Raw genomic sequence first — 25,033 nt, 5'->3', positions numbered from 1 at the left:
ATATGTTAAATTGAGATTTCTCTATAGCCATACAAGCAGCATGGCTCTGATATCTACCTAATCCAATCAGCTAGCCTAGCCTACTTACCAGCACATAGTCAGACGTTTTTGACTTAGAAAAGCCTGGATGAACTGTTATCACTGAAGATGGCGATGGAATAAGCAATTAGTGATTTAACTTTAAGATTTATAGTCACTGCCCTTGTCCACATTACTTATGTTAATATTGTGCACTTGATGTTTTTTTTATATTGATAGTTTTAGGTTTTACAGTATTTGTGTGCCTGACTACCAATACGCAATATTTAATCTTACTGTAGCTGTATTTTTAGTTTCTTTCAATGGGTGAAATGACAATTACTCTGAACTGAGTACTGTTTAAATATTAACCACATAGTAATTTGGCAGAAATAGCACAGCAAACTGTGCTAACACTATTAGCATTGTAAAATGCTAAGATGTTAAAATGCTGTACAGGAAACGTCAGTGATTAACTTTGAGAGCCCTAAACATTTGTGGCACTAGGTTTGCAAGATTCCGGTAAATTTCAAACTTGGAAACTTTCCATTTTATGGGACCATTTATGGGAATAAATCTGGAATTTAGAAAATTGAAGGTTGACTCTTGACAGGGATTTTAAATATAGTTGGGGGAAATATATTTTAGCACAATCTTGACTAAAACAACCATATTTCATGCAAGTACACTTGAGAATATCTATACTATTCCTCCTACAGTGTAGGACTAAGGCTGTTGGTCTGTGGAGCAACTGAGATGATGAGATGAAAGAATGTGCAAATATATCAAAACTAAAAAACTCTTCAAAGACAAAACATTGAATTCTTATGAGCTGCAGCACTGAATTTCTGTTTTTTTTGTTTGTTTTTCTCCTCTATCTCGTTGTTCTCTTTGTAATTGTTTTGCTTTGATTTGTTTCAACCCACCAGCCAAATATCAGACAGCGACTGATTTGTATTGAATTTTTAAATGTTTTTAAATTATAAAAATGAGATTGGGTAGGATCAGAAAAGCTTTTGACTTCTTCCTAGCCCTTTTGAACATGAACTATATTATTTGAGTATGTGTTGCTTAGAATTCTGAAAATCCCATTTGCTTGTTTTTCTTTTTTTTGCTTTCCTTTTTTACTGCTGGCTTTATTTAGTTTGTATTATCTTTTTTAACTTGTTCAAAAAGATTGAAAAAAGAAAATCACATGTACAGATGATTTCTAGAACCTGACTATTGAAGCCACACATTTGAGCCTGTGGTCTACATAAAGTGAAGTAAGTTTTGATGATATTATAGGGTAAATATATTTAATATATGCTATTAATGATGAAAGTGAAGAAGTTTTATTTCCCTGATTCACTGCTTCGATCTTGATTACAGCGCTCCCTCTTGCTCTTAAGTGTATAGCTCCCTCGACCCTAAGTCTCTCTCTTTTTCTCTCTCTCTCTCTCTCTCACGCGGATGCTGGTTGAGCCTCCGTCCAAAACTGCCATTTCAACCAACTGACAGTTTGTAAGTGACTTGACCAAAGGCCTTTGCTAGAAACTGATTGGCTGTTGAAACAGGTGACGTGCGTTCTAAAACCAGCTGCTGAAGACTTGACAAGCAGACTCGCAGGCAACAACATCGGGACTTCTATCACCAGCAGCACAGCTTTTATGTTTTTTTGTTTGTTTTTTACACAAATTCCATCATGTACTGAATATACCTGGGGAATGTCAGGAAGATATGAAAAAAAAAGATAACGCCAAAGCCAATCAGAGAATTTAAAAACCTGAGCGCAATCCACAAACGTTTCCTAAAAGTGACTTAAGAGTTGCATGAAACGTCTGGCACTGGATGATTTTTTTAATTGCGTTTTTTACCAGTTGTGTCTAAAACATTTTGATTTGAGGCCAGGTAGGCACAGAGAGGAGATGAGAAGAAACAGCATTGCTACCGTCTAACCTTTCAGCTCAGCAGATGAGAATCTGTTGACTTTCAATGAAAGCCAAACAGTGTAACATATCATTTGGTAACAAGTAAACTAGCCTGGAATCCCATCCAGCATTTAGGCATATTTAAGACCAGACATCATACGACCAAATAAGTAAGAGTAGTAACATCTCAATGTTTCAAAGCCTCGATGAAATAATGGAGATATTTATTATAGGAAACATTATTTAGAGTTGAATTTAACCTCTAATAAATGCAATTGGATTTCCAGTGAAAACAAGAAAATGAGAGAAAAGTACCACTGTGCTAATCTAAATGTCTTCATCCACGTGCCTGAAAAATAAAGGAAATTCAGCAATAAATCCATCATGCCTCATCTTCTCTCTCACTCTCTACCTCTCATACACACATTGACAACCAGCTGAGGCACTTGAAGGTCACATTGCATCATTATTTTGTTGGAAAAGATTTGAGTTCAGCCTTTATCATTTCACCACAGACAATTCCTCTGAAATGCCCTGTGACAAAAAGGCACTCAACATGCGCCTGCCTCTGCTGAAACTGTGAACTCCGTCTTAAACTAAAGGTTTTTATCATTTCTCACACGAATGCACACACAGTGAGGTGCATACAAGTGTGAGCTTCAGTGCAAGTCCACCTTATTATAAAACACATCGCACAACTCCTCCTCCAGCACACTGTTCTTTATTCACTAAATGTTTCGACTATCTTGCCTTCAACTGGGAATAAGCGGCTTCCCTCCATACAATACATCAACCTGTCATGTTGCTGAACTAATGTGTAGAAAAGCATTCAAAATCCCTGTGATACTGACAACAGTTATAGGGTTTCCTGCAGTGTTTTATGGTAGATATGGTGTTTTATTTAGCTTCAGGCAAAATGAGCATGAGGCAGCTGCCATCTAGTAACTATGTTGATAGTGAGGTAAGAAAGAAGTGTCAGGATCTGATGCCTATGCTTAATTGAACATCTGCAAAAGAGACGGAACAATTGGTTTCAATCGATTAATCAATCAACGGAAATGAATCAGCAACTGTTTTGATAATCAGTGTATCGTTAAAGTCCTTTTTCCAAGCAAAAATGCCAAACCAATTGCTGTAGCAGCAACTCAAATGTGTGATTCTTTTTTTTTTTTTTAGTAAAATGCTTATCTTTGGGTTTGGATGGTTGGTAAGACAAAACAAACTTTTTTAATATGTCACTTTAGAAAATTGTGATGGGCATTTCCGCTACTTATGAGCATTTTTGACTAATCGTGTGAATAGTCAACAGATTAAAGGGATAGCTTGGATTACAGGTGTACACTATATTCACCACCTTACCTTGATGTCAAATAAGCCTTTATGATAACGAACTGATGCTGTTATCCATCTATGCTCTGTCAAAGCTACCAGACTCCTTTGATAAAAAAAACTTTTTATCCTGCAGAACACAGGAGTTGCCGGTCTACTGCTGTCTCTGTCAGGTAGTTTGTTCATGTTATTGTGTGAATTTTGTGGATACGTACCTCGTACAACCCCACTTCAGAACTCCAAACTATCCCTTTAATTACAGTGAAAATATAACACACACACACACACACACACACACACACACACTCACTCACTCACTCACTCACTCACTCACTCACTCACTCACTCACTCACTCACTCACTCACTCACTCACTCACTCACTCACTCACTCACTCACTCACTCACTCACTCACTCACTCACTCACTCACTCACTCACTCACTCACTCACTCACTCACTCACACACACACACACACACTCACTCACTCACTCACTCACTCACTCACTCACTCACTCACTCACACACACACACACACACACACACACACACACACACACACACACACACACACACACACACACACACACACACACACACACACACACACACACACACACACACACACACACACACACACACACACACACAAACACACACACACACACACACACACTGCTGTTAACCTATTATTCATTTACAGCAACCCTCTGGTCTAGTTCACATCTAGTTGATGTGTAAAGGACAAACCAAATGCAGACCCACAGCTTGTTTACTCCCACAAGGTCTCAGATTCACATACACAAAAGTGCCAATAACAAACTGGACTGAAACCACATGGAAAGAAAACAGTCTAACCTGTCATCCACTATTCATATTTGTGGCCATAAATAACAAATGACCTTTCTTTTCAAGTTACAGGCCATGTTGCTAAACCTACTCTCAAAGCTCATACACCAGTTTGACACTATTTACTGGAAGGCATGCAGTGAATGCGCCTTGTAAAGATTTGTGGTAGCCTTGATGAGCAGAAAAACTGTACTGTAACAAGAGACAGTGAGAAAGGTGACTTTAGGAAGGGTTTACTATCTAAATCATTACATTTTGAGTCCTGCATTCTCATCTCTCTGCCTTAAACATTGTGGCCATTACCCCAAAGTCCCTATCTTTTTATTTTTCTAATTCTTTAAATAATAATCCAGACCCACAACTGCCTGCAGCGTTATAAATTAAATTATTGGTTAAGCTCTCCACTGGATCTTGGCCCGATGTCTCTTCCTGTCACGGTCGGCACTGAAGTCAGACCTAATTAAAATATCTGATTGTAATTCCATGCTTCTGCCGAACTGGTGGGAGCAGCAGACAAGAAGCCAAATTAGTGAGGACAGTAATGTTCACAGTGAGTCACCTCCACATATGGCTTCTGCTGGTACAGTAGGATCAAGGAGGTTTATCTAGACTGATGCAATTAGCGGTCCAATAGAGTCTGGCGTGATTACAGACAGATCCTGCTGCACGGTCTGCCTCTAATTAACACGGTGGCACCTAATAGAGCACTCTTCCTCTTTTATGCAAATACTATTACTAAATGTCAAGTGCTATTAGGGAAGCTCGTTGAGATGAGGGAAGAGGATTAAATCCATTCAAAAATAATAGCAAATATGCACACTGCTTTTAGTTTTGAAGAGTATCTCTTGGCTTACTTGCTCACAAAACCTAATTTAAACAATATTCATATTTTGTTTATTTAAGCAAGTCTTTTGAAGTTCCGAAATAATGTGCATTGACCTCAGCGCCGGGGAAAGATCTCTAACTTAAATAAAAGAAGGTAGTGTGAGGGGAAATAAATAATTGATAACATATGTCTTCCGTCAGCGCAGAACAGAATGTTCTCGCTGCAGCAGCACCAGAGGCTGAAGACTGATCTGCACCACACACACCAGATTCATTTCTCCGGTGACCAACTGCATTTAAATTACCAATATAAGAGACACACACATCAACACACACAGCGTCACTTGCAGTCCGGCCTTTAATAGAAGCCTTCCCCACACAAAAAGGGTGACCTTTAAAGATAGTATATCCCACTCTTTTTAAAATATATACAGTATAAATATATTATTAATATATTATAAATATTAATATATATATATAAAATTCAGTGTATCAAAGTGTTGATTGTTTTTCTTGAAATACAGTGTATATATTTTTCTGTCTACACTGGTGCACAGTGCAGGTTATGTGCACGTTTTTTAAAGGCAATATAATTCAGTCACCACATCTGTCAGAGTGCATGGCTCCGGCTGCAACAAATTATTCTTTGCATTATCGTCTAATCTGACAATTATTTTCTGGGTTAATCGATGAATGATTATGTGTTATGCCAGACAATTGGGGGAAAAATGCAGTACAAAACAGAAAGAAGGCCAATTTTCAATTATACAAAATGCAGAAAATCAGTAATTACACAAAATGGAAAAAATAAAACTAGAATGAGCATGTTTTGTTTTTGCCTAGTGACTTAAATGATTATCAAAATAGATGCTGATGTATTTTCTGTCAATCGACCAGATCATCGATTGATCGACCATTTGTTTTAGCAAGACAACAACAAAAACAAAAAGCCCCAAAAACCTGACACTTATACACAGATAATTATCATCATCTTAATCGTGGATGATTCAAAATAGTGATGTGGTGTCAATAAAAAATATGGTGACTCTAAATTAATGGTCGACACATTCAAACCCCCCATCACAACAATATAGGCTATTCAAAAATACAAAAATAAAAATATCGCCATGTTATGAAACTCATGTGTGAATGTGCAACCAGGACTTTTTTCATAGGTTTAAAGTATTCCAACCATTAAACCATTAAACCCTTTTAGATTGAGTTCATGAGCCCTCCACTGTACATCCCTGTCCGGGAACTTTACTCACAGCACGTTGGTGGCCAGCGGGATGTCTGCCGCTGCTGGGGCCCTCTCCAGCCCGATGTTGGAGCAGTTGACGACGCAGGACTGCTGGGGCCCCGCCAGCGCGCAGCTGCAGTTAACGGGACAGGGGCTGCAACTCCTGCCGCCGTCCCCCTGCGGCCCGGAGCCCCATACCTCCAGGCAGCAGAGCGCCACAAGCAGACTGGAAAAGAAGCTAAACCTCGGGACACAGACGCCATGTTTTCGCTTGGATAAAGTCTGTCCATTTCCACAAGGCATAGCTCACTCACATCTCATCGCCTCTGATGGTGTAAGTCCTCTCAGTCTGGGAAGGAACTAACTCCACAGGACAAAGCCAAACACGCGTCCTTTTTCCTTTCCCCCCAAGGCTTTCATGTGAGGAGACAAAAAGAGAAGAAGGGATGGACTTTTTGACACCGTTATTTCCCCCTGCGGTTTCTTCTATTCTTCTGGTCGGATCCCCTTCTTCTGAGAATGTAACGGGGCTTCTCCAGAATCCTTTCAGGGGGAAAAAAAGTTTTGGAGAACTTCCTCTCTCCTCCTCTTTCCACTTGATGCAGTCCCCTCAGCCGCCGCTGAGACCTGCAGGCGCGCTGCTTCATGTCCCCTCGCTCCTTTCCCCATTTTCCTCTCAGTCTAATTGAACACAACGTAACAACAAGTAAAGATAAGTATATAATTAGTGTTCAGGATTTAATCAAGTACTTTTGTGGTGTTATTTATATGATCATGGTCATTATTAGAGTAAGCTGCAAAAACGGAAAGACTAGTCCTTATGGGCCCCTGGTTAATCACCTATTTATTAAGGAATATGTTACATGTAAATTTGACACAGGCCTGGTGATACAGGTAATTAGAGAAAGGCTCTTTGACACTTCATCTGACATTCCACAGTAGTGGTAGCTGCATGTTCCCCAAAAATAATTGTTCTTCAGTTAGCAAAACCCACTGACATCCAGTGAATATGGATATAATCTATGGGGCCTTCAGGAGCCCCAGGGGCCTGGGGTCTGGTGAATTCGCCTGCTCTGCCAAGTTAATAATCCAGTTTCGCTCAAGATGCAAGGTTCAGTCTATTCATTCATAAATCATATCCCATCCTAATCAATCACTGATAAAAGAGAGTGGGAAATAAACAGCTATCTAATAATTAAAAACAAAACAAAAACAATACATGAAATTAAAAAGGCACATTATGTTCTGGACTCAAATTTGAAGTTTAACTGTATATCACAATGCATCATGGGACCAAATTACAGTAGCTGACAGCATTTTTCCACATTTACATATTATTGAAAGAAGAGCTTAACATGAGAGCACTTCAGAGAAGCAACAGCAACAAGTACAGTGTGTATATAACAGTGTATATAATGCAATGCAACTAGACATCTTTTGCAGGCCCATTTCATATTTCTCAATCGTAACTGAGGGTATAAATTAAAGTATATGTGTTGTAACATCAGACAGAAAGCAGACACCAGCAGAGGCGGATTAATGCAAAGGTTGGCCTAGGCTGAGGCCTAGGGGCCCCAGGTGTGCAGGGGCCCCGGATTGGCCGGACTATTTAAAAAAAAAAATGAATTTACTACACTGGGAAAAAAGACCTCACCTCTTATTGGGGCCCTTAGAAACATTCTAAAAAAATAAGTGGCTGATTGGATAGATATGGGACACATTAAGCTGCAGTGACACCATCTACTAAAGAAAATTCCTAAATTGACAGGATTTTTCGGACTGCGGACTGTTCTTCTGTTGTAGCAGGTTTTTTTTCCTGATAAAGCATGATTAATAATGTAGTGGGGGGGCCCAAACGAACAGTAGCCAAGGGGCACATGACAACCTCAATCCGCCACTGGACACCAGAACACCTCAATGAGCACCAGCTAACGCCACAAAGTCATTTCTTTGGTGAGAACATGGTTGTTTAATTTGTGAGTGACTCATTTCCAATTATTTTAGTCGCATTTTGAACTTTTGAATCCAGCATATTTAGGATTCAGGATGAGCTCAAATACCGTTTCTCTATTCTGGGCTTCAGCTCTTTATATTCATGGCCTGTTTCCAATAGTAACTGAGGCTGTACAATGTCAATGTGTGATTTTTCCTCTTTTCCATAATAACCAGATACTGATAGATATCTGGCAATTCACAATTCAGTTAACAATAGCACTTTGTGTCATATATTTTGACAATGTTCAGTTTTATCTTTCTTCCTTTGCTGTCCTCAGGCTTGCTTCTGGAAGTTTTCCAGCTGGCAGGTCTCTCTTGATGTTTTTCAAAAGTCTTTAGGGGTTAACTCTGCATGAGGTTGGAGATAGATGCTTTTGTGGAACAACAACCGATTCATAATTGTGCGAAAGCAGCACAAGCTATCAGTACGTGTATGTGTGTGCGTGTTTCATTATCTCTGAAGAAGAACAGCTATAAAGTGTTACCCCCTAACCACAACCTCCACTTTGAATGAATAATACATAATAATTCAAAAGATTAAAGAAAAAACGAAGTACAAAAAAGCATGATTTTTTTAGGTGAAAAGAAAGAGACGATCACTATGATCAGGCATTCCTTTGTCTTGAGTCCGTGGTATGACAGCTGCTGATATGGGCTCCTTCACTGACAGATGTGAAGTTCTTTATCCCACTGAAGTGTAGAAATTACAACCCTCTGCTGTGATTTGATTGTGAAATGACAGTTAAAACTTCTTTCACATTTTCTAAACACGTCGCCCCACCCTCCCTCCTCTCTCTGCATTCCCTGAAGCAGTACAGGGCACATGTTAGAGGTGTTTCCTGGGTATTTCATTTGGTTAATGCCCAGCCATCCTCCCGGAAGACATCTAGTGCTCTGCACAAAGAAAAGAAGAGTCCCACAATAGCTTTCTGTTATCCTCATTGGCAGTAGTTCATTGCAGAGTTCAAACTTGAAAAGCAAAACGTGTGAATGAAAGAGCAGATGGACTTAATGTTTTTAGGCAAAGTATAAAAACCCTCAATCCACAGAAAAATGCACACAGCCTGTATTCAGAAACTGTGTCTTTAAACGAGCCGTCAGGACTTCTGTACATTTGTGATGTCACAACTATACTATTTAAACCGTAGGTAGAAATTGCTGCTACAGTGTCGGTAACATTATTCCCCAGCTGCAATGATGGTGCAGAGATGCCAAGAGCTCAGATGCGGAAGACCCAGAAACACTGTCCAATCGGTTCAGTCTGAGCTTTTCCTGTAGTGGGGGTCTTTTTTCAGACAGAGGGTGAATACAGACAGACATTATGAGAAAAAAAACAACTTTTGAACAAACATGTAAAAATGTTGTAGTAGAAACCCAAAATACGTATGACCATGAAAATGTTCCCTTTAAGGAAATTACACAGTTCAACAGGGGCAATGAGTTTTACCTTGATGCCAGTACGGATTTAATCTAAATCCTTGTGTCCTGTACAGTGGACATTTCATTTTGTGATGACGCTTGACTCATACGGGAGCAGTTGTTTGAGAATGAAGCTTTAGATCATTTCTCATCAGAGAATCTACATCTTATCTTGAGTGTATCTTGAAGCTAAAGCCCCAGGCTCAGTTGAAGTGCAGCCTCTCTGAGAGACACAGAGCCAGTTTCTATGGGGGTTTTTTTGTGCTGTTACAGTGAAGGCGGACAAGAAGGAAGGGAATTGACACAAAGGTCGCAACAATAGACGTCAAGTTTAATTGCATGACCCATAATTACAGAGGCTTAGGGCTTCACAAGCCCACACTATAAAGACACAAATTGATCTTCACTGTCAGGGAAAGAGAAAATAAGGGTGTTGCCACTAAGCCACCAGAGCGTTCCCCATTTAATTATGTTCAGGTTGGTTAGTTTTTGTTAAAATAAATCAAATAACCTGGTGTTCTGGCAACCATGTTATTAAAGTGGCACTTCCATCCAATGTATTCAATATATTTCACCCAAAACCACAAATGTGAACATTATGGTGAAACTGTATGGATCAGCAAAGTCATCAGGATTCATCATCTGGGGACCATGAATGTCTGTACAAAATGAAATGGCAATGCATCCTTTAGTTGTAGAGCTGTTTCAGTGTAGTCCAAAGGGGTTTTGGCTTGCGTGGCAAATCACAAGACAAAAGTTATTGTTGTTTTAATTTTACATGTGTATATTTTCGCCAAATTCTATCGATTCCAGAAACATATTCTTCATAGTATCAACCTGTATACTTATTATTTCATCCTGATCTAACTCCTAATAGAACAGTGATTCCTGTTGATGCGATGGAGCTGCTTTGCTGAACCACTTTATGATGCAGTATTTTGTATTTGTCTGGCCTGGACTGGTCCAGTTTGGGCCGGGTGAAGGTAAAATGAGCAAGGCTCCTGTTTGGTTATGGGGAGGGTCCTCCAGCCTGGCCAGGAAAACAGCACTTACTGAGGCCTCTGTCTGTGTTATTGTAGGGCTACAGGAAGAAAGGGGGGAGAGGAGGGCAGGGTCTGGAGAGAGTGAGAGAGATGGAGGCACGTCATAGAGAGGAATTGTTGCTGAAGGCTGAAGGACAGGGGATTGAGGATGTGGCAAAGAGAGATGATGAGTGATAGTGATAGAAACCCAGTGAGGGTAAAAAGAAGAAAACATCTCCTTAAGCATCAAGCACAACACATCCTGAACCGGTGGAAGAAGTCCTCAGATCTTAACAACAACAAGTCCTGCATTCAGAATTTACTTATTACTATACTTCAGTAAAAGTACAAAATTGTTATAAAGTAAAATATACTTAAAGTATAAAAAAGTATGCTTTATGCAGAACGACCCTTTCAGAATCAGAATCAGAAATCATTTTATAATCTCAGGGGGAAATTATGTTTCAAAATAATGTATATTATTGTTTTAAAGTGTAAATAATAAAGTAACGTTGCAGCTGGTAAACATGGGACAGCCCATAGAAGAAGAATTACTTTTATTTATCCGCAAGAGAAATTCAATATTTTCACTCTGTTATTATTATTCAGGTTACACACACACATAGGCCCGAAATACACACATGCACAAACAGGACCTATATACATGCAATTGATGGAGTGATGTCAGAGCGAGGGGGCTGCCAATGGCTCAGCGCCCCTAGCAGATCATTAAAGTCTTATCTTCATCCATAATTATCCATCCAATTTATTTCTTTATTATATTTTGTAAAATGAATCTGAATCTGCAAAGTAACTAAACTTTTCAAATAAATGTAAGGGAGCAAAAAGTACAGTATTTCATATTTCGGAATTGGAGTGGAGTAGATGTATAAAGTAGAATGTGTATCTCAAAATTGTACTTAAGTACTGTCCTTGAATAAATACACCACTTTCTACCACTGGTGCTGAATGTATTATATTCTAGGCTTTAAGTATGAACTAACAATGAGCATATGTCTATCTACAAATAGCAACAAGTGGAGTGAATATAATGAGAAATAGATCCCTGCATCACTGCCAACATGCTAAAGCTCCCATTATTTAATCAGCTGCATCTTCACCTCAGCATCCACCTGTAGGTTTATTTCCTTATTTGGCTTATACAGTCTGTACAATCTGTGATGAGCTAAATATACACAATGTATACCTTATATGTACCGAGTGTTCATGTTATTGTGGAGTCTGCTTTTCTGCTTCACCTGTCGTAACAAGAGCAAACAACAGGAAGTATATTTCTTCACCAGAGGTCATGACCTTGGACTATTCTTATACCTCCAACATGAGACTTCAAGCCCACTTTGGACCAATTAAAGGATAATAAGCACAAACCACTCAAATACAGCCATGAGAAATATATCGACTCAAATCGAATAGACCCGGCCAGAGAGCACCCAGAGAGCACAAACCTCTGCATAAAGTCACCTAAATTCATGATAGAAAATAATAAAAGAAACGTAACATGCATGAAAATACTCAAAGTGAATGATAGATAACGACACTGATTGGTTGATGACCAATTATATCAACATGTTTTCTTGGGGTTTTTGTTTTTTTCTGGAAAAAGAGAAACAGAGACATTTTATTTATTTATTTATTTTTAAGTATATGACACAGTGGCTTCTCTGACACATTAATTAACACCATGAGACAAACGCAGCCATGATCCTCTCTTTGTAGCCTACTACTCTTGCCATGGTGTGTTTTGATGAGGTCTCGCTTGTTTATCCACATCTAAAGTTCTCTCAACTTGCCCATTGTGTGGGTTAGTGTGTGTGTGTGTGTGTGTGTGTGTGTGTGTGTGTGTGTGTGTGTGTGTGTGTGTGTGTGTGTGTGTGTGTGTGTGTGTGTGTGTGTGTGAGCGTTCTCCAAGCAAGTCAATCCGCATAGACCACATTGTTAAAAATATCTACAAAAGATAAGGTATTTTGGTATGAGAACCCACATTTTTTAATTTGACCAAGTATCCCGTATCATAGATACCTGTCTGGCATTTGTAGAAAACCAAACTCCCTGAAAATTAGTTGACAATTCAATGGTAAATGATGATTTTAAGAGTGGATGGACCTCCTACCTCTAGAGACATACATTGACTGCATTGTCGTATCGCTCTGATAGGCAGCACTGGCCAATTTGGTATCTATGTATATATCTGTGCTTACTAACTGTGACTTCACAACTGTTCTCTGACCAGGTAATAGGCTCTTAAGAAAAAAATACCCTGCGGTTGCCTATTTAAATAATATGTTCTTATTCTGAGCAAGAGAGAGAGCCCTTTGTGTTCTAACTAACAATATTATCATTCTCTTCTTTTTTTTTCTCTGGGCAGCCATGTTTTCCTGTTTTTCTTTTATCTGCCTACAGGACAATAATGTCCTGTGACAGGCTGGTAAGGTCAACCCTTGGGCTGTGTGATAGCTTCACTCCAGGGGATTGTTGTGGAGATGGGCATAAACCTTCCACTCTTAACCCACCTGACACTCAGATATTGTGTGTGTGTGTGTGTGTGTGTGTGTGTGTGTGTGTGTGTGTGTGTGTGTGTGTGTGTGTGTGTGTGTGTGTGTGTGTGTGTGTGTGTAAAAATAGTTAACATTGGAGGCTACAAAGAGGTGGACATGAAGGATAAATGTTATGATCACAGAAGCGTATGAGCATTGTGATGTATATGTATAGTCTGCTGCTTCTTTTCTGATGTATTGTATGTGTGTGTCTAGAGGGAGAGAGAGAGAGAGAGAAAGAGAGAGAGAGAGAGAGAGAGACACACACACACACACACACACACACACACACACACACACACACACAAACACACTCACAGATAGAAAACAAATGAACAGTGCATAAGGAAAATTAAAATGTAAAAGCAATGCATCACCACTGGATACATTCCATTCCATTATATGTTGTAGAAAGGGTGATGTGAGCGCTCCACATGAATTGGGTTATGTGACATTATGTCAAACTGGAACATAATGTACTATTTTGTGTATGAATGAGTTACATTTGAGTTCTTTACCTTGCAAAAGTAGTTTGATGACTGACACATCCACCTGTTTCTGTGCTTGGAAAACATACAGACTGCATGATTGCATTGGGAATCTGCAACTGCAGTTGCAAAAGGCTTTAGGTGCCAACATTACAGGACAAAAAGGGAGGAAAACTGTCATCAACATGTTCCACTGTGCTCATCTCTATCATAGGGGGTGGGCATTTGCAGTTTTAGAACCTCGCAGTGGGAGTCTTATTGTGTGTCAGAGCAGATATATATGAGACCTTGGTTTCAGTACACCAAAATGCTTATGTCTGGGACAGAAAGCATGCTCTAAGTTAGGTCCAAGCACTTACTGCTGGATTGCTTTTGCTCTCGCTTGAAGTGAAAAGTCTGGCACCATGTCATGTCCACAAACATTCCAATAGGTGTAATAGACTGGATCCAACCGTCAACACAGTCCTCAACCATATTTAATGGAACTTTCCTACGAATTAGCAACACCTGCACTTCACTGGACTCTTTATTACTGTAACCGTTTTCTTCCTTTTATATTTCAAATCAATGGTCCCTCTTTAGAGGTCCCTGCAGTCTCTTGTCAGCCAGCCCGGATGGTGTTCAACCAATTTTCAGATGGTCAATCCTTCTTGAGGAAATACATCCAAGACTGCTCAAAGCCTCTAAATAATCATTGTCTCTCTCAGGTAAGGGTGTAGTCTAAATAAAGCTAACATTAACCAGTAATGACTTCAGCCAACAACCTTTATTGCATGCCGTGTCCTGCGTATATCTCTATTGTGCTGTCTCATTAATACACAAAATATACATGAAAACACATTGACACCCTACTTTTAACTACTGATGTGTTTTAAGCCAAAAATCATTTCGAAAATGAGTACTATAGTACATACATTCATGATAAACATGGTTAAATGTTATCGCACACTATATCGTACATCATTCAGCCCTGAGATTTATTACATCATTCATCGACCTGTATTCTAAAGTTGAATGGCCCTTGCTATATAACAGGCGAGATAGACACTGTATTTCTTTATTTTTAAAGCTCTCACTGGTCGCTTACAATCCTATATAAACTCTTCAGTATCTTTTAATGAAGGTCTCCATTATACATGCTCTATGGACTGGCTCACACTGCAGGTTCGCTCTGTTAACACTGAATTTGAAAAGTCCGGTTTTTCTTACTGTGCATCTGCGACCTGAAACACTCTGCAAAACCACCTGAAACTTATCACAATTTTATCATTAGGACAATTTAAATCCATAACTGCATCTTATTTTTAACAAGATTTCTCTGCTTTCACTTGATTTTTGTCACTTTTAGTTTTTGGTATTTCGGATATGCTTATTTCAAACGTTTTGTTTTGTCTTGTCTTCAAATGTTTTGTGTTTTGTCTCGGCTAAAGTTATAATAATAATATAATAATAATAATAATAATAATAATAATAATAATAATAATAATAATACTGCAGATGACTGCATTCATTCAAATACAGACTGCTGGCATACATCTTTCCCTGGCAACAACACCGACCAATCACAGTAGGGATGTAGACATGCAGGGAAACAAATTAATGATCAATTTCTCTGTCACAGAGAAAATGTATGACTTATTGCACAGAAACTGCTTTCTGCTTTTTGGTCTGGATTTGGGAGCAGCTGGAGTGGCAGTTTCAGTTATATCCAGGTTTATTGGTGTTTGTCCTGGATCAGTTGTCATTTACTTTTATGTCTTCTGAAAAAAATACCTTCTATTCTGGGCACTATAAGCACATGCGTCTTCTGCAAAACACACATTAAGTAAGGTAGGTACCCTGTGTAGTTTGTGACTAACGCTGTGGAGCAATGATTTTATGAGTGAGTCCCTGATTGTATGTGCTTTATCTTCCTTCTCCTCCTCACCATACTCCTTCTCGCCCAACACCCGCCATGGCCGACCACTGGCCGCTATAAAACTCAGTAAGCTCCTCGTGTTGAGAGATACCGTCATCTGAGGGGCCTCCAGGTATGCCAGAGGGAGGGAAGGTTGGAAAGTCAGCCTCCCGCCACAGGCTAACAGACTCGGTGTGAGCTGTGCTGACCGTGGCGGGAATGAAGAATGGAGCTCGAGAGTGGAGCGTTGGGAGAGGGAGCCGAGAGCATGAAAGGCAGAAAAAGTCGCAAAGGGACATCTCTGCCTGCTCCCAACATAGGACACAGATCTCATAGAGGTTCTTGTCGTACATGCACCTCCCGCACTGGGAGCAACGCGTCTTCTAGTCTCCGACCTGTCTGTCGTAGGCTATAAGGTTAGCTGGTGGAGTGGCTAAGGCGCTAGCTAACTCTGACCAACCCCTTGTTCGGAATCCTGGTTGAATTTTCGTCGCTCAAACGAAGGCAAGGCCGTCCGTACAGGAACAGATGAAACGTGGAATTTTTCTTTTGCTAGCAAATTAACCAATGGGTTGGAAAGGTGTTGGGACAAGATGTCTGTAGCGGCCTGAATAAAGCTTGAATGAAAATGGCAGGTGCTCGGGGTCTGTAATGGCCTCAGGGATAGGCGTGTCATGACGTGGTAGCCATCCAGGCCAAGATGTGACTTGGATGTGTGTTATGGTGTGATGGTGTTAAAATTTTATAAATAAAATGTATTCAGCAGAGCTGGGGATGACAGCTTGGTACTATGAGTAAGAGCTTGAGTACAAAATGAAGTAAAACCCAAGTTTCTGCTGGTTTACAAGAATTCTAGTGAAAGAGCACCTTTAACTCACTGAGCCCATTGATATAAAGACTTTTTAGTGGCTAAAGCATAATGTATACAATAAGAGAGTACAATTATACAATAGCAGAAAATGAAAATAAAATGGGCCAACTAAATAATGAATTAATTAATTAAGATCTAAAAGTATACATACCAGTACTCTTTTTTCTCCGTCTGAAGAGCAGGCAGCCCCCCTCCCCTCTCTCTCTCTCTCTCTCTCTTCCTATCTCTCTTTCGCTCTCTCTCTCTCTCTCTCTCTCTCTCTCTCTCTCTCTCTCTCTCTCTCTCTCTCTCTCTCCCTCTCTCTCTCTCTCTCTCTCTCTCTCTCTCTCTCTCTCTCTCAACAAATAAAATAAACCAGCAGAGCCTTGGGAAGAAAGTTGAAGGAACAAGGAGAAGCGGGGATCTGCTGCTGACACACTCCGCTCAGCACCACGGACAGCGAACGATTGGGAGCTCGGACACAAGCTGTCCATTGATACCGGGGATTTTTTTTTCATCACAAGACTGAACTGACAATGAGGAGTTTGGTTTTGGGGGATCTATAAATTTTGATCAAATAAAGGCTTGGACTTTTCCCGCTGCTCGCTAAAGTAAGCATGTTCTCGTCTTGATCTCTGAATAAATAATAGTGTATGAGTGACTTAGCTTTGCATTCTGCGTACAGTAAATAATTAAGCAAAGAGTTGAGTCACCACAAGTGCATACATAAGTTACATATACAGAATTGCTTATATTCATGTTGCAGGCAGTGGTATAGAGCGCACAGTAGACGGCAGACCTGCCGTGCGTAAAAGCCGTGACACGGTTCCCAGCCATACCGCCGCTTGTCGCGCGACAGAGCGGTGAATTGCGCAGAGACTTTTATAATAACTGCTATTATAAACGCCAATGACACCGGATAAGTGAGTGCAACTATATACTTGGTGGTTCATTGACTTACATCCTTGTTAAACCATTGTTAGAGTGTTTGATACAGGGCAACACATCTTTGACACACACACACACACACACACACACACACACACACACACACACACACACACACACACACACACACACACACACACACACACACACACTCTAGATATTAGAGTACCTGTTCTCAGCAGTGGTCAGAGCGCAAAAACACACACTTAAATTTGAGACACACTAGAATAGAATAGATACAGATCAGATTGGTCAAAGTCCTTTTTCTTTGTTTTTATCTGATACCTTCGAGTGTGTAGTGGCTGCTGATTCCCATCCTGTCTCTGTTCCAAAGTAAGCATGCAAACTAACTTGGCTAAAGTATTTCCCTTAAATCAGTGAGGACATAAATCTACATTGAGACTCTGTTGCACCACCTTCCTCTCTGAAACCCACAATGGAGCCCCTAGACCAGACCTTCTGGTTTCCCCTCGCATCAGACCTAAACTCCTCCTCTGCAGTCATTCCCTCACAGTTACCCTTTTCCTACCCCCGCTTCTCCAACATCTCCTCCAACCTGTCCACTCAAAGTGTCCCCTTTCAGGGCAGCAGCACTCTGATGACAGCGGTCATCTCCCTCACAGTCTTCATGGTAGGTCTGACTGGCAACACTCTGGCCATCTATGTGGTCCTGCGCTATGCCAAAATGAAGACAGTCACCAACATCTACATCCTGAATCTGGCTGTGGCAGATGAGCTCTACATCATCGGGCTCCCTTTCCTCACCACACAGAACGTGCTCTCTTATTGGCCATTTGGCTCCTTCCTGTGCCGCGTGGTCATGACAGCAGACTCGATGAATCAGTTCACGTCTATTTTCTGCCTGACGGTCATGTCCATTGATCGTTACCTGGCTGTGGTTCATCCGATCCGCAGCACCAAATGGAGACACCCCCGCGTCGCCAAGGTGGTGAGCGCAGCCGTGTGGGCTGTGTCCTTTGTGGTGGTCCTGCCTGTGGTCATCTTCTCTGATGTTCAGGTATAAACTCAGTAACTCAGTAACTTTTCTATGAAAAATATGTATTTTTCATATTTTCTAAAATTGTCACTATAGCCTGACAGCACAATGAGAGAGACAATCTTTGAAAGAGTAATGTATCTTTACCTCCATCTGCTGCTCTTGTCTACTCCCAGAGCCCTCTCTGTGTGCTCCTAATGGCATCTGCTAGTTTCCCACGTGCCCAAAGAAAAACAACCACTCAGAGCGGATGAGTCTCTGTGACGCAGTGTCAAAGCTGCTCTGAACTCTGATCAAACTGACTAGGCAGCGGTGTTTAGATATGAATCAAGATTCTGTTGCTGTAATGCTTATTTTTTGGATAAAGTATTTTCTGAAACATATTTTAGTGCACTGTTTGTAAAATAAAGTTTGTGACCAGGTCGAGCCAAAACCAAGCAGCCTCCCAATGTCTGACTGGCCAGACAAACACAAAAATATTTTCTGAAAACATTCTATGAGAGAAATATGCAATACAGCAACATAATCTTGATTATATTATATTTATCTATTATTAATATTATTATTATTATTATTATTATTATTATTATTATTATTATATAATTATACTATATATTACATACTTGATCAGTGCAATCAGTCAGGCGCAGTGGATCTAGCAGATTACGAGACAGTGATACAAGACTTTTTCACAGATCGTCTGTCTCAATGAGCTGTTAGGATATAGTGAAAATGCCAGCAAAAATTAAATAAAAAACATATATTTTACAGAAAGTAAAAGGTTTTAAGTGAAAATTAGTTTTAGTGAGCTGCCCCTGATTAAAAGTAATTTTCAGTCCAGTCAAAAGCTCATAGAATCACCAAACACAGTGAGCTCATCCCTGTAGTTCCTTGCCAAATTGATAGTAATAAGGCAATTATTTAAACAGCCATGGCTTAGTAGTCATATTACTTCCACCCAGCAAATGAATACATGATTTTAAACTGATCATTTTTTAAAAGCCAGCAGACAGTTAGCTTAGCAAAAGAACTGGAAACGGTTCCGTTCATGTAGGATATACCAGTAAATAAACCAACTGAGGCTGACTTTCATTTGCTTGAAGTAGCCTACTCCAGCACATGTTCATAATTATCTGTTGATATGTTGTCAAAGTTGCGTATGTGGTCTCATTGTTTTGGTTTTATATCTAAGAAAATTACTGTTTTTGACTTACTTTTGCTGCTCTCTACAACCTGCTGGCAAGTGTTACAGTGAAAAGCCCTGATGAATCCACTGCACTCTACCCGTTAAGCACTTAACGGCAGTTAGCAGGTAACATTTAGCTATTTATCCAGTTAAATGTATTTCGTATTTACCGACTAGTTGTCGAACATAGTAGAGCATCTAACAACTAAATAGCACGATATCTCCATCAGGAGCTGGTGGAGACCAAAATCAGAGCTAAATCCAGGGTGACAATTAGACACATTTTTTAGTCTTTCTTTTAGAAGAAAGATATACTGACAATGTAGCTTTTTCAGCAGGTAAAGTAGCTTTGATACATGCCGTGCTGTACAATAATATACTGCTGAAGGCCATTGGTGTGAAAACAACAGGACAAGTTACTTTTTACTTGCTGGTTTGACAGTTAGTGCACAATTAAAACAGTAATGTCAGGAAATGTATTCCACAATGAAAAAAAATGCTTCTTCAAACACCACAAAAGCAGAATGTGAAAATTGCATTTCTCCAAACATCCATTCCTGCATAATTTAAGAGCTTTGCCACTCATCCTGTGGGCCCCAAAGTCCAATGTTTACCTCCTATACTCACCGTCTGACTGAGCAGATAATGGTTGAATTTTTCATCTGTTTCACTGGTGATTTCATTTCTCTTTAGGACACGTTTAACTCCTGTAACATGAACTGGCCAGAGCCAAAGAATGTGTGGTCAACAGCCTTCATTCTTTACACTGCCACAGTGGGGTTCTTTGGACCACTGCTCATCATTTGCCTCTGCTACCTACTTATTGTTATCAAGGTGTGTATCTGTGTGTATGTGTGTGTGTGTGTGTGTGTGTGTGTGTGTGTGTGTGTGTGTGTGTGTGTGTGTGTGTGTGTGTGTGTGTGTGTGTGTGTGTGTGTGTGTGTGTGTGTGTGTGGCTGATTGAAAAAGCTGATGTATAAAGCAGAAATGGGAATTGTGGCTTCAACAAGTCATTTCCATACCGTGTATTTGTTCTGCTCAGTCACTGGCATGGAGATGACTAGTTGAAGCCACAATTCCCATCAGTCATACTGTAATCAACATGATGATTTCCGTCCTCCTCAACATCCTCTCCCTCATTTTCATCATTATCACTCTCATATTCATCTTCACTGCATCTAATGGTACAGATGAAGTCATCAGGGGCACGGGCAGGCTTTACCAAGCGCCGGCGTTCGGAGCGCAAAGTGACACGGATGGTGGTGGTGATCGTGGTGGTGTTTGTGCTCTGCTGGCTGCCGTTCTTCATCATCAACATGGTCAATCTGGTGGTCATCATTCCAGAGTCCAGTGCCACCGCAGGCATCTACTTCTTTGCTGTCATCCTGTCCTACGCCAACTCCTGTGCCAACCCGGTGCTCTACGGCTTCCTGTCGGACAACTTCAGGCAGAGCTTCAGAAAAGTAGGTTTAATATCCTCTGGGTATAAAAACCAGGGTCAAGGTTCCAGAAGTAGTTTGACATTTGGGGATATATGCCTCTTTGCCAAGAGTTGGATGAGAATATCAATTCCACTGTCAATGATGTTGTTCATCCATAGCAACGCTCAAAGCTGGTCTAACACTATACTGTCATCAGTGGGAGTCTGGTGAGTCTGGCAAGTCTAGCGTTGAACCTTTACCTTTTGACGAGAGTTCAGCGGAGTGGAGACGCTGTGCAGAAGTCAACTGATTCATAACTTCATAATGTATAATTGTTTGCCAACAACACAACCACAAAAATGTTATTTTAGGTTGTTGTTCGTAGAGATTTCTGATGTAATATCTACAGCTAATTGTTGTTGTGTCCCTGCAGGTGCTGTGTGTGAGGAGTGTGAGGTGCAAGGCCAATGGTGTGGATGACGGTGACCCCAGCGCTCCGCGCACTGAGAAAACCACGGCACATGACTGCGTTCTTCTCTCCTCTCGTAACCAGGCCTACAATGATCCAGGGAGCAGCCAGGTACTGCACATGTCTGTGTTTGCTGTTGTGTGTACTGTAGGCATTGGGTTTTTGGGAAGAGATGTAATAAAAATAAATGTTTAGTGCACCACTGCCTCAAATTGAAGATATGCATTATTTTTGGATTTTCTAATATTTTCAGGATGAATCTGATGCATCAAGTGTGACAGTCCTACTGATGAACACACACTAAATTATTGAGCAGGCAAGTGTGTCTATGTGTGTTCGTGAGTAGAAAATTGAAGAAGGATGATAAATGAATGCTGCTGTGAAGGCAAACTCTGAAGGCGGTAGTGAAAGGTTATGAGATTAGTTTCATGGTTGTGTGTGTGTGTTTCAGAAAGAGGAGGGCGTTTAGGGAAAGAAAAAGTTTCCAATCTCTTGAGCGTGGGGCACTGGGGCCTCACAGTGTCCAATTAGATGACTTGTACAAGAACGGAGAGGGGCATTGGACTGGCAGAGTGGCTCTGATGAGACTCTCTAAAATCTCCTTCAACTGGTTCAAGGTGGTCACAACTACAACTTCCTCTATAAATCCATACAGAGTGTATGTTAGTGAATCCAAGTGCTCAATTATTGATGTCCGGAGCTCTGTCTTTTCTCAGAGCGTAACTTGATGTCATGTATCTCATCATCACAAACAGCAAATAATGCGCACCGAACGCACGCACGCACGCACACACACACACACACACACACACACACACACACGCACACACACACACACGCACGCATGCACGCGCACGCACGCACGCACGCACACACACACACACACACACACACACGCACACACACGCACGCACGCACGCACGCACGCACGCACGCACGCACGCACGCACGCACGCACGCACGCACACACACACGCACACACACACATTCAGGAACAGTAGTCGTACCGTTTAATACCACTGGTCTGGATAATTCTGTATTCCTTAGCAGTACTTAATATTAGGCTCAGTATCTATTTTTTCATACCTTCCTGATAATTTATATTATTTTATACCTGAGTATATGACAGTATAAAATGTAAAATAGAACACCTAAGAACATAAAGGATGAGCTGCTGGTAATAGAAGTCATGTTGGCAGTGTTTCCCATACATTGATTTATTTGTGGCAGCCTGCCAGAATATCAACATTGACGGCCTCATGTTGATTTCCTTTTTCTTTTTTTTTCTATTTAAAATGGGTCAAATCTTAATTCATCATAGAGCTGCACAGATTGATTCAATCAGCCCCTCTCTCTGAGACAAGAATTAGCTAGCTGCTACCACACTCCGCAGCCCCACTGCTGTTTGAAGAGACGGACCTTCACTTAGCAACTGTAGCAACTTGAATTCAGCCAGTGCCAGGGTAGGCTGGGAGCCAGCAGCAGCACTGGGTCAAACCTGTAACGGGGCGCTCTTGGGTCACATTGAACTAAAGGGGGGCCAGGGGGAGCTTGGTTACTCTTAAAAATACATGAGCTTTCTTGAAAACATCACCTGGTCTCTATTTTTCTGGATTGTCATCATCATGAATGATGTGTGAAATTAGGGTTTTATTGATGTATGATTAATGCAAGAGGGTGATTAATCACTAATTCAACGCGCACTATTACAAAGTTAACTCACTATACTATACTGTGCTGTGTCATACTCTGATGTTTGGTTTTAATCCCTGTGTCGAGGTTTGATGTTGTCATTAACTGATTATTATATATCAGATGTGCTGAAATAAAGCATGCTTGTGTTAATGTTTCTTTGAAACAAGAGTCATATTTGAGGCTCACGGATCAGATGGTTGTGCACGCAGCTTTGCCCGTTGTCTGGCTCACCCAAACATACTTCCGAACAGGGGCAGAGGGATTTTTCTTTTTTATGATAGGCTGTAACGTTATCTCTACCACTCACAGTCAGCATCTTCCTCACCTCAGTGGAGACTCACTTCTGGTTTACTTTAATACCTTGCTACCACCCAATCCTACTGGATTACATGCTTTATCATTTCCTTCCACGTTCTCATGTGTGTGAAGGCAATTTAAATCCTGTGCAGGAATGGCAGACTCTGCCACTAAAAATGAACACATATATTATATGCATATGTATTATCATGAATGGGGGTTTATTTCATGAAAATCAGAAGGATTCTAATTTGAGGATTAATTAATGAATTAAGAAATACAGATTGACCTCGCAAAGGCTGTGGGAATTCCGGGTAATTAATACAAAAAGCTTAAAATTGACTTGTTATTATTCACCTTTTTAGCAGAATCCTATTGTTTATTTGCAGCCTGGTATCAAATATTCTGAAGCCCCACAGTCCACATGTTTACAACCTCTGCTTTAAACATAATGAAAATTTATCAAAGGAACCCAGGGATTAATTTTCTTTCCTTTCTCTTTCCACTTTCCCCTCCCTCTTGCTTTCATCAAAATGCCACCGCTCATTTTTTTTTATCCTACCACTGCCTTTTCTGCCTTCCTCCATTGCCCTCTTCTTCCTCTCTCTTAAGATCTCTCCTCACCCTCCAGGCTCGCCTATCTCCCACACAGCAGCTGACCTGCACCGCTTCACCCCAACATGTCAACCTCCCTCCACTTGTCCAGGTATGGGATCCACCACTACACCGGTAACCTCCATGGTAACCCCGGCTGATCTTCCCACCGTCACTGCCCTGACTACGCCCTCCTCCTACGCTGCATCGACTGCTCCGCAGGAACAGTAGCCAACGAACCGTGGACATCAGCAGAGGGGCTGGATTAGCTGATCAAAATAGCAAAAACTGATGCTTTCCTGCAGTTCAGTTTAAAAATCTATTTCTAGGACAACTTTCTGACACACACGTGAACACTCATTTCAAATGCATTGCATCATTTATAACCCCTTTTGGTGAAACAACCCCATGAATACTCCTGTTCATGTCCTGTATGACTCATCCAGCTGTTCATCAAGCCTCATTTTTCTTTCCATCCAGCCATCAGACTTAAGTGCCTTTTAGTCGCTCTCAGCAATCAATATGGCTCCTTAACACAAGACATAGGAACATTCACACCTTTCTTCTCTCACTTTCTGTTTATCACTTGCACAAACGTATAAGAATGTATTTACTTTTCAGAACCAAAAACATGTCATTGAGAACACATTTAAAGCCAGTGAAGATTTTTCCTGCAGGTATATGTGAAGTTTATGTGGGTAAAATGGGCACTACAGGGCTGTCTTTTGCAACCCCACGGTGTGATTTAAGCTGAAAAGATGAAAGGTTCAGATAAAATGTATCACCTACTACGGCTTTCATTAAATAGCTAAACAGCACAATGCACTTATTCAGTTTCAAGCTTTTTTCTGTATAGAAAAAAATGTAAAAAACGCATTTTCCGTCTCAAAGTCCCGCTCACTTCTTTTCCTTTCACTTAATTCAAATAGGACTATTGTAATGAATTAAGTACTCCGTAAGGCTTTATGAAAAATGTCTGCTGTAGTCCTTTTTGTATAGTGTTTTTTTAGCTTCTCAGTCACAGGAAATGT

The 25,033-nt window shown here is 40.6% G+C and overlaps 2 protein-coding genes across 2 annotated transcripts in view; one reads left to right on the top strand and one right to left on the bottom strand.

Moving 5' to 3' along the window:
• Positions 1 to 6,661, bottom strand: part of pkd1a (polycystic kidney disease 1a) — a 72,457-nt gene extending 65,796 nt beyond the window's left edge. The window contains exon 1 of the mRNA XM_083930715.1: positions 6,198 to 6,661. Within this exon, the coding sequence (XP_083786841.1) occupies positions 6,198 to 6,472 (275 nt within the window). The 5' untranslated portion in view covers positions 6,473 to 6,661. The remainder of the gene's footprint in view (positions 1 to 6,197) is intronic.
• Positions 6,662 to 17,779: 11,118 nt separating this feature from the next.
• LOC310962628 (somatostatin-like receptor.1) lies at positions 17,780 to 24,233 on the top strand (the record flags this gene model as incomplete). The annotated part of the gene is made up of 5 exons (XM_083935135.1): positions 17,780 to 18,361; positions 20,220 to 20,360; positions 20,717 to 20,989; positions 21,381 to 21,527; positions 24,021 to 24,233. 5 exons carry the CDS (start codon positions 17,780 to 17,782, stop codon positions 24,231 to 24,233), a joined length of 1,356 nt encoding a protein of 451 aa, XP_083791261.1.
• Between the last annotated feature and the right edge of the window lie 800 nt (positions 24,234 to 25,033).

Source organism: Echiichthys vipera (genome assembly GCF_963691815.1).
Source record: "Echiichthys vipera genome assembly, chromosome: 2".
NCBI classification, from domain to species: domain Eukaryota; kingdom Metazoa; phylum Chordata; class Actinopteri; order Perciformes; family Trachinidae; genus Echiichthys; species Echiichthys vipera.
The sequence above is the reverse complement of the archived record's forward strand: the minus strand, read 5'-3'. Positions and strand labels throughout refer to the sequence as shown.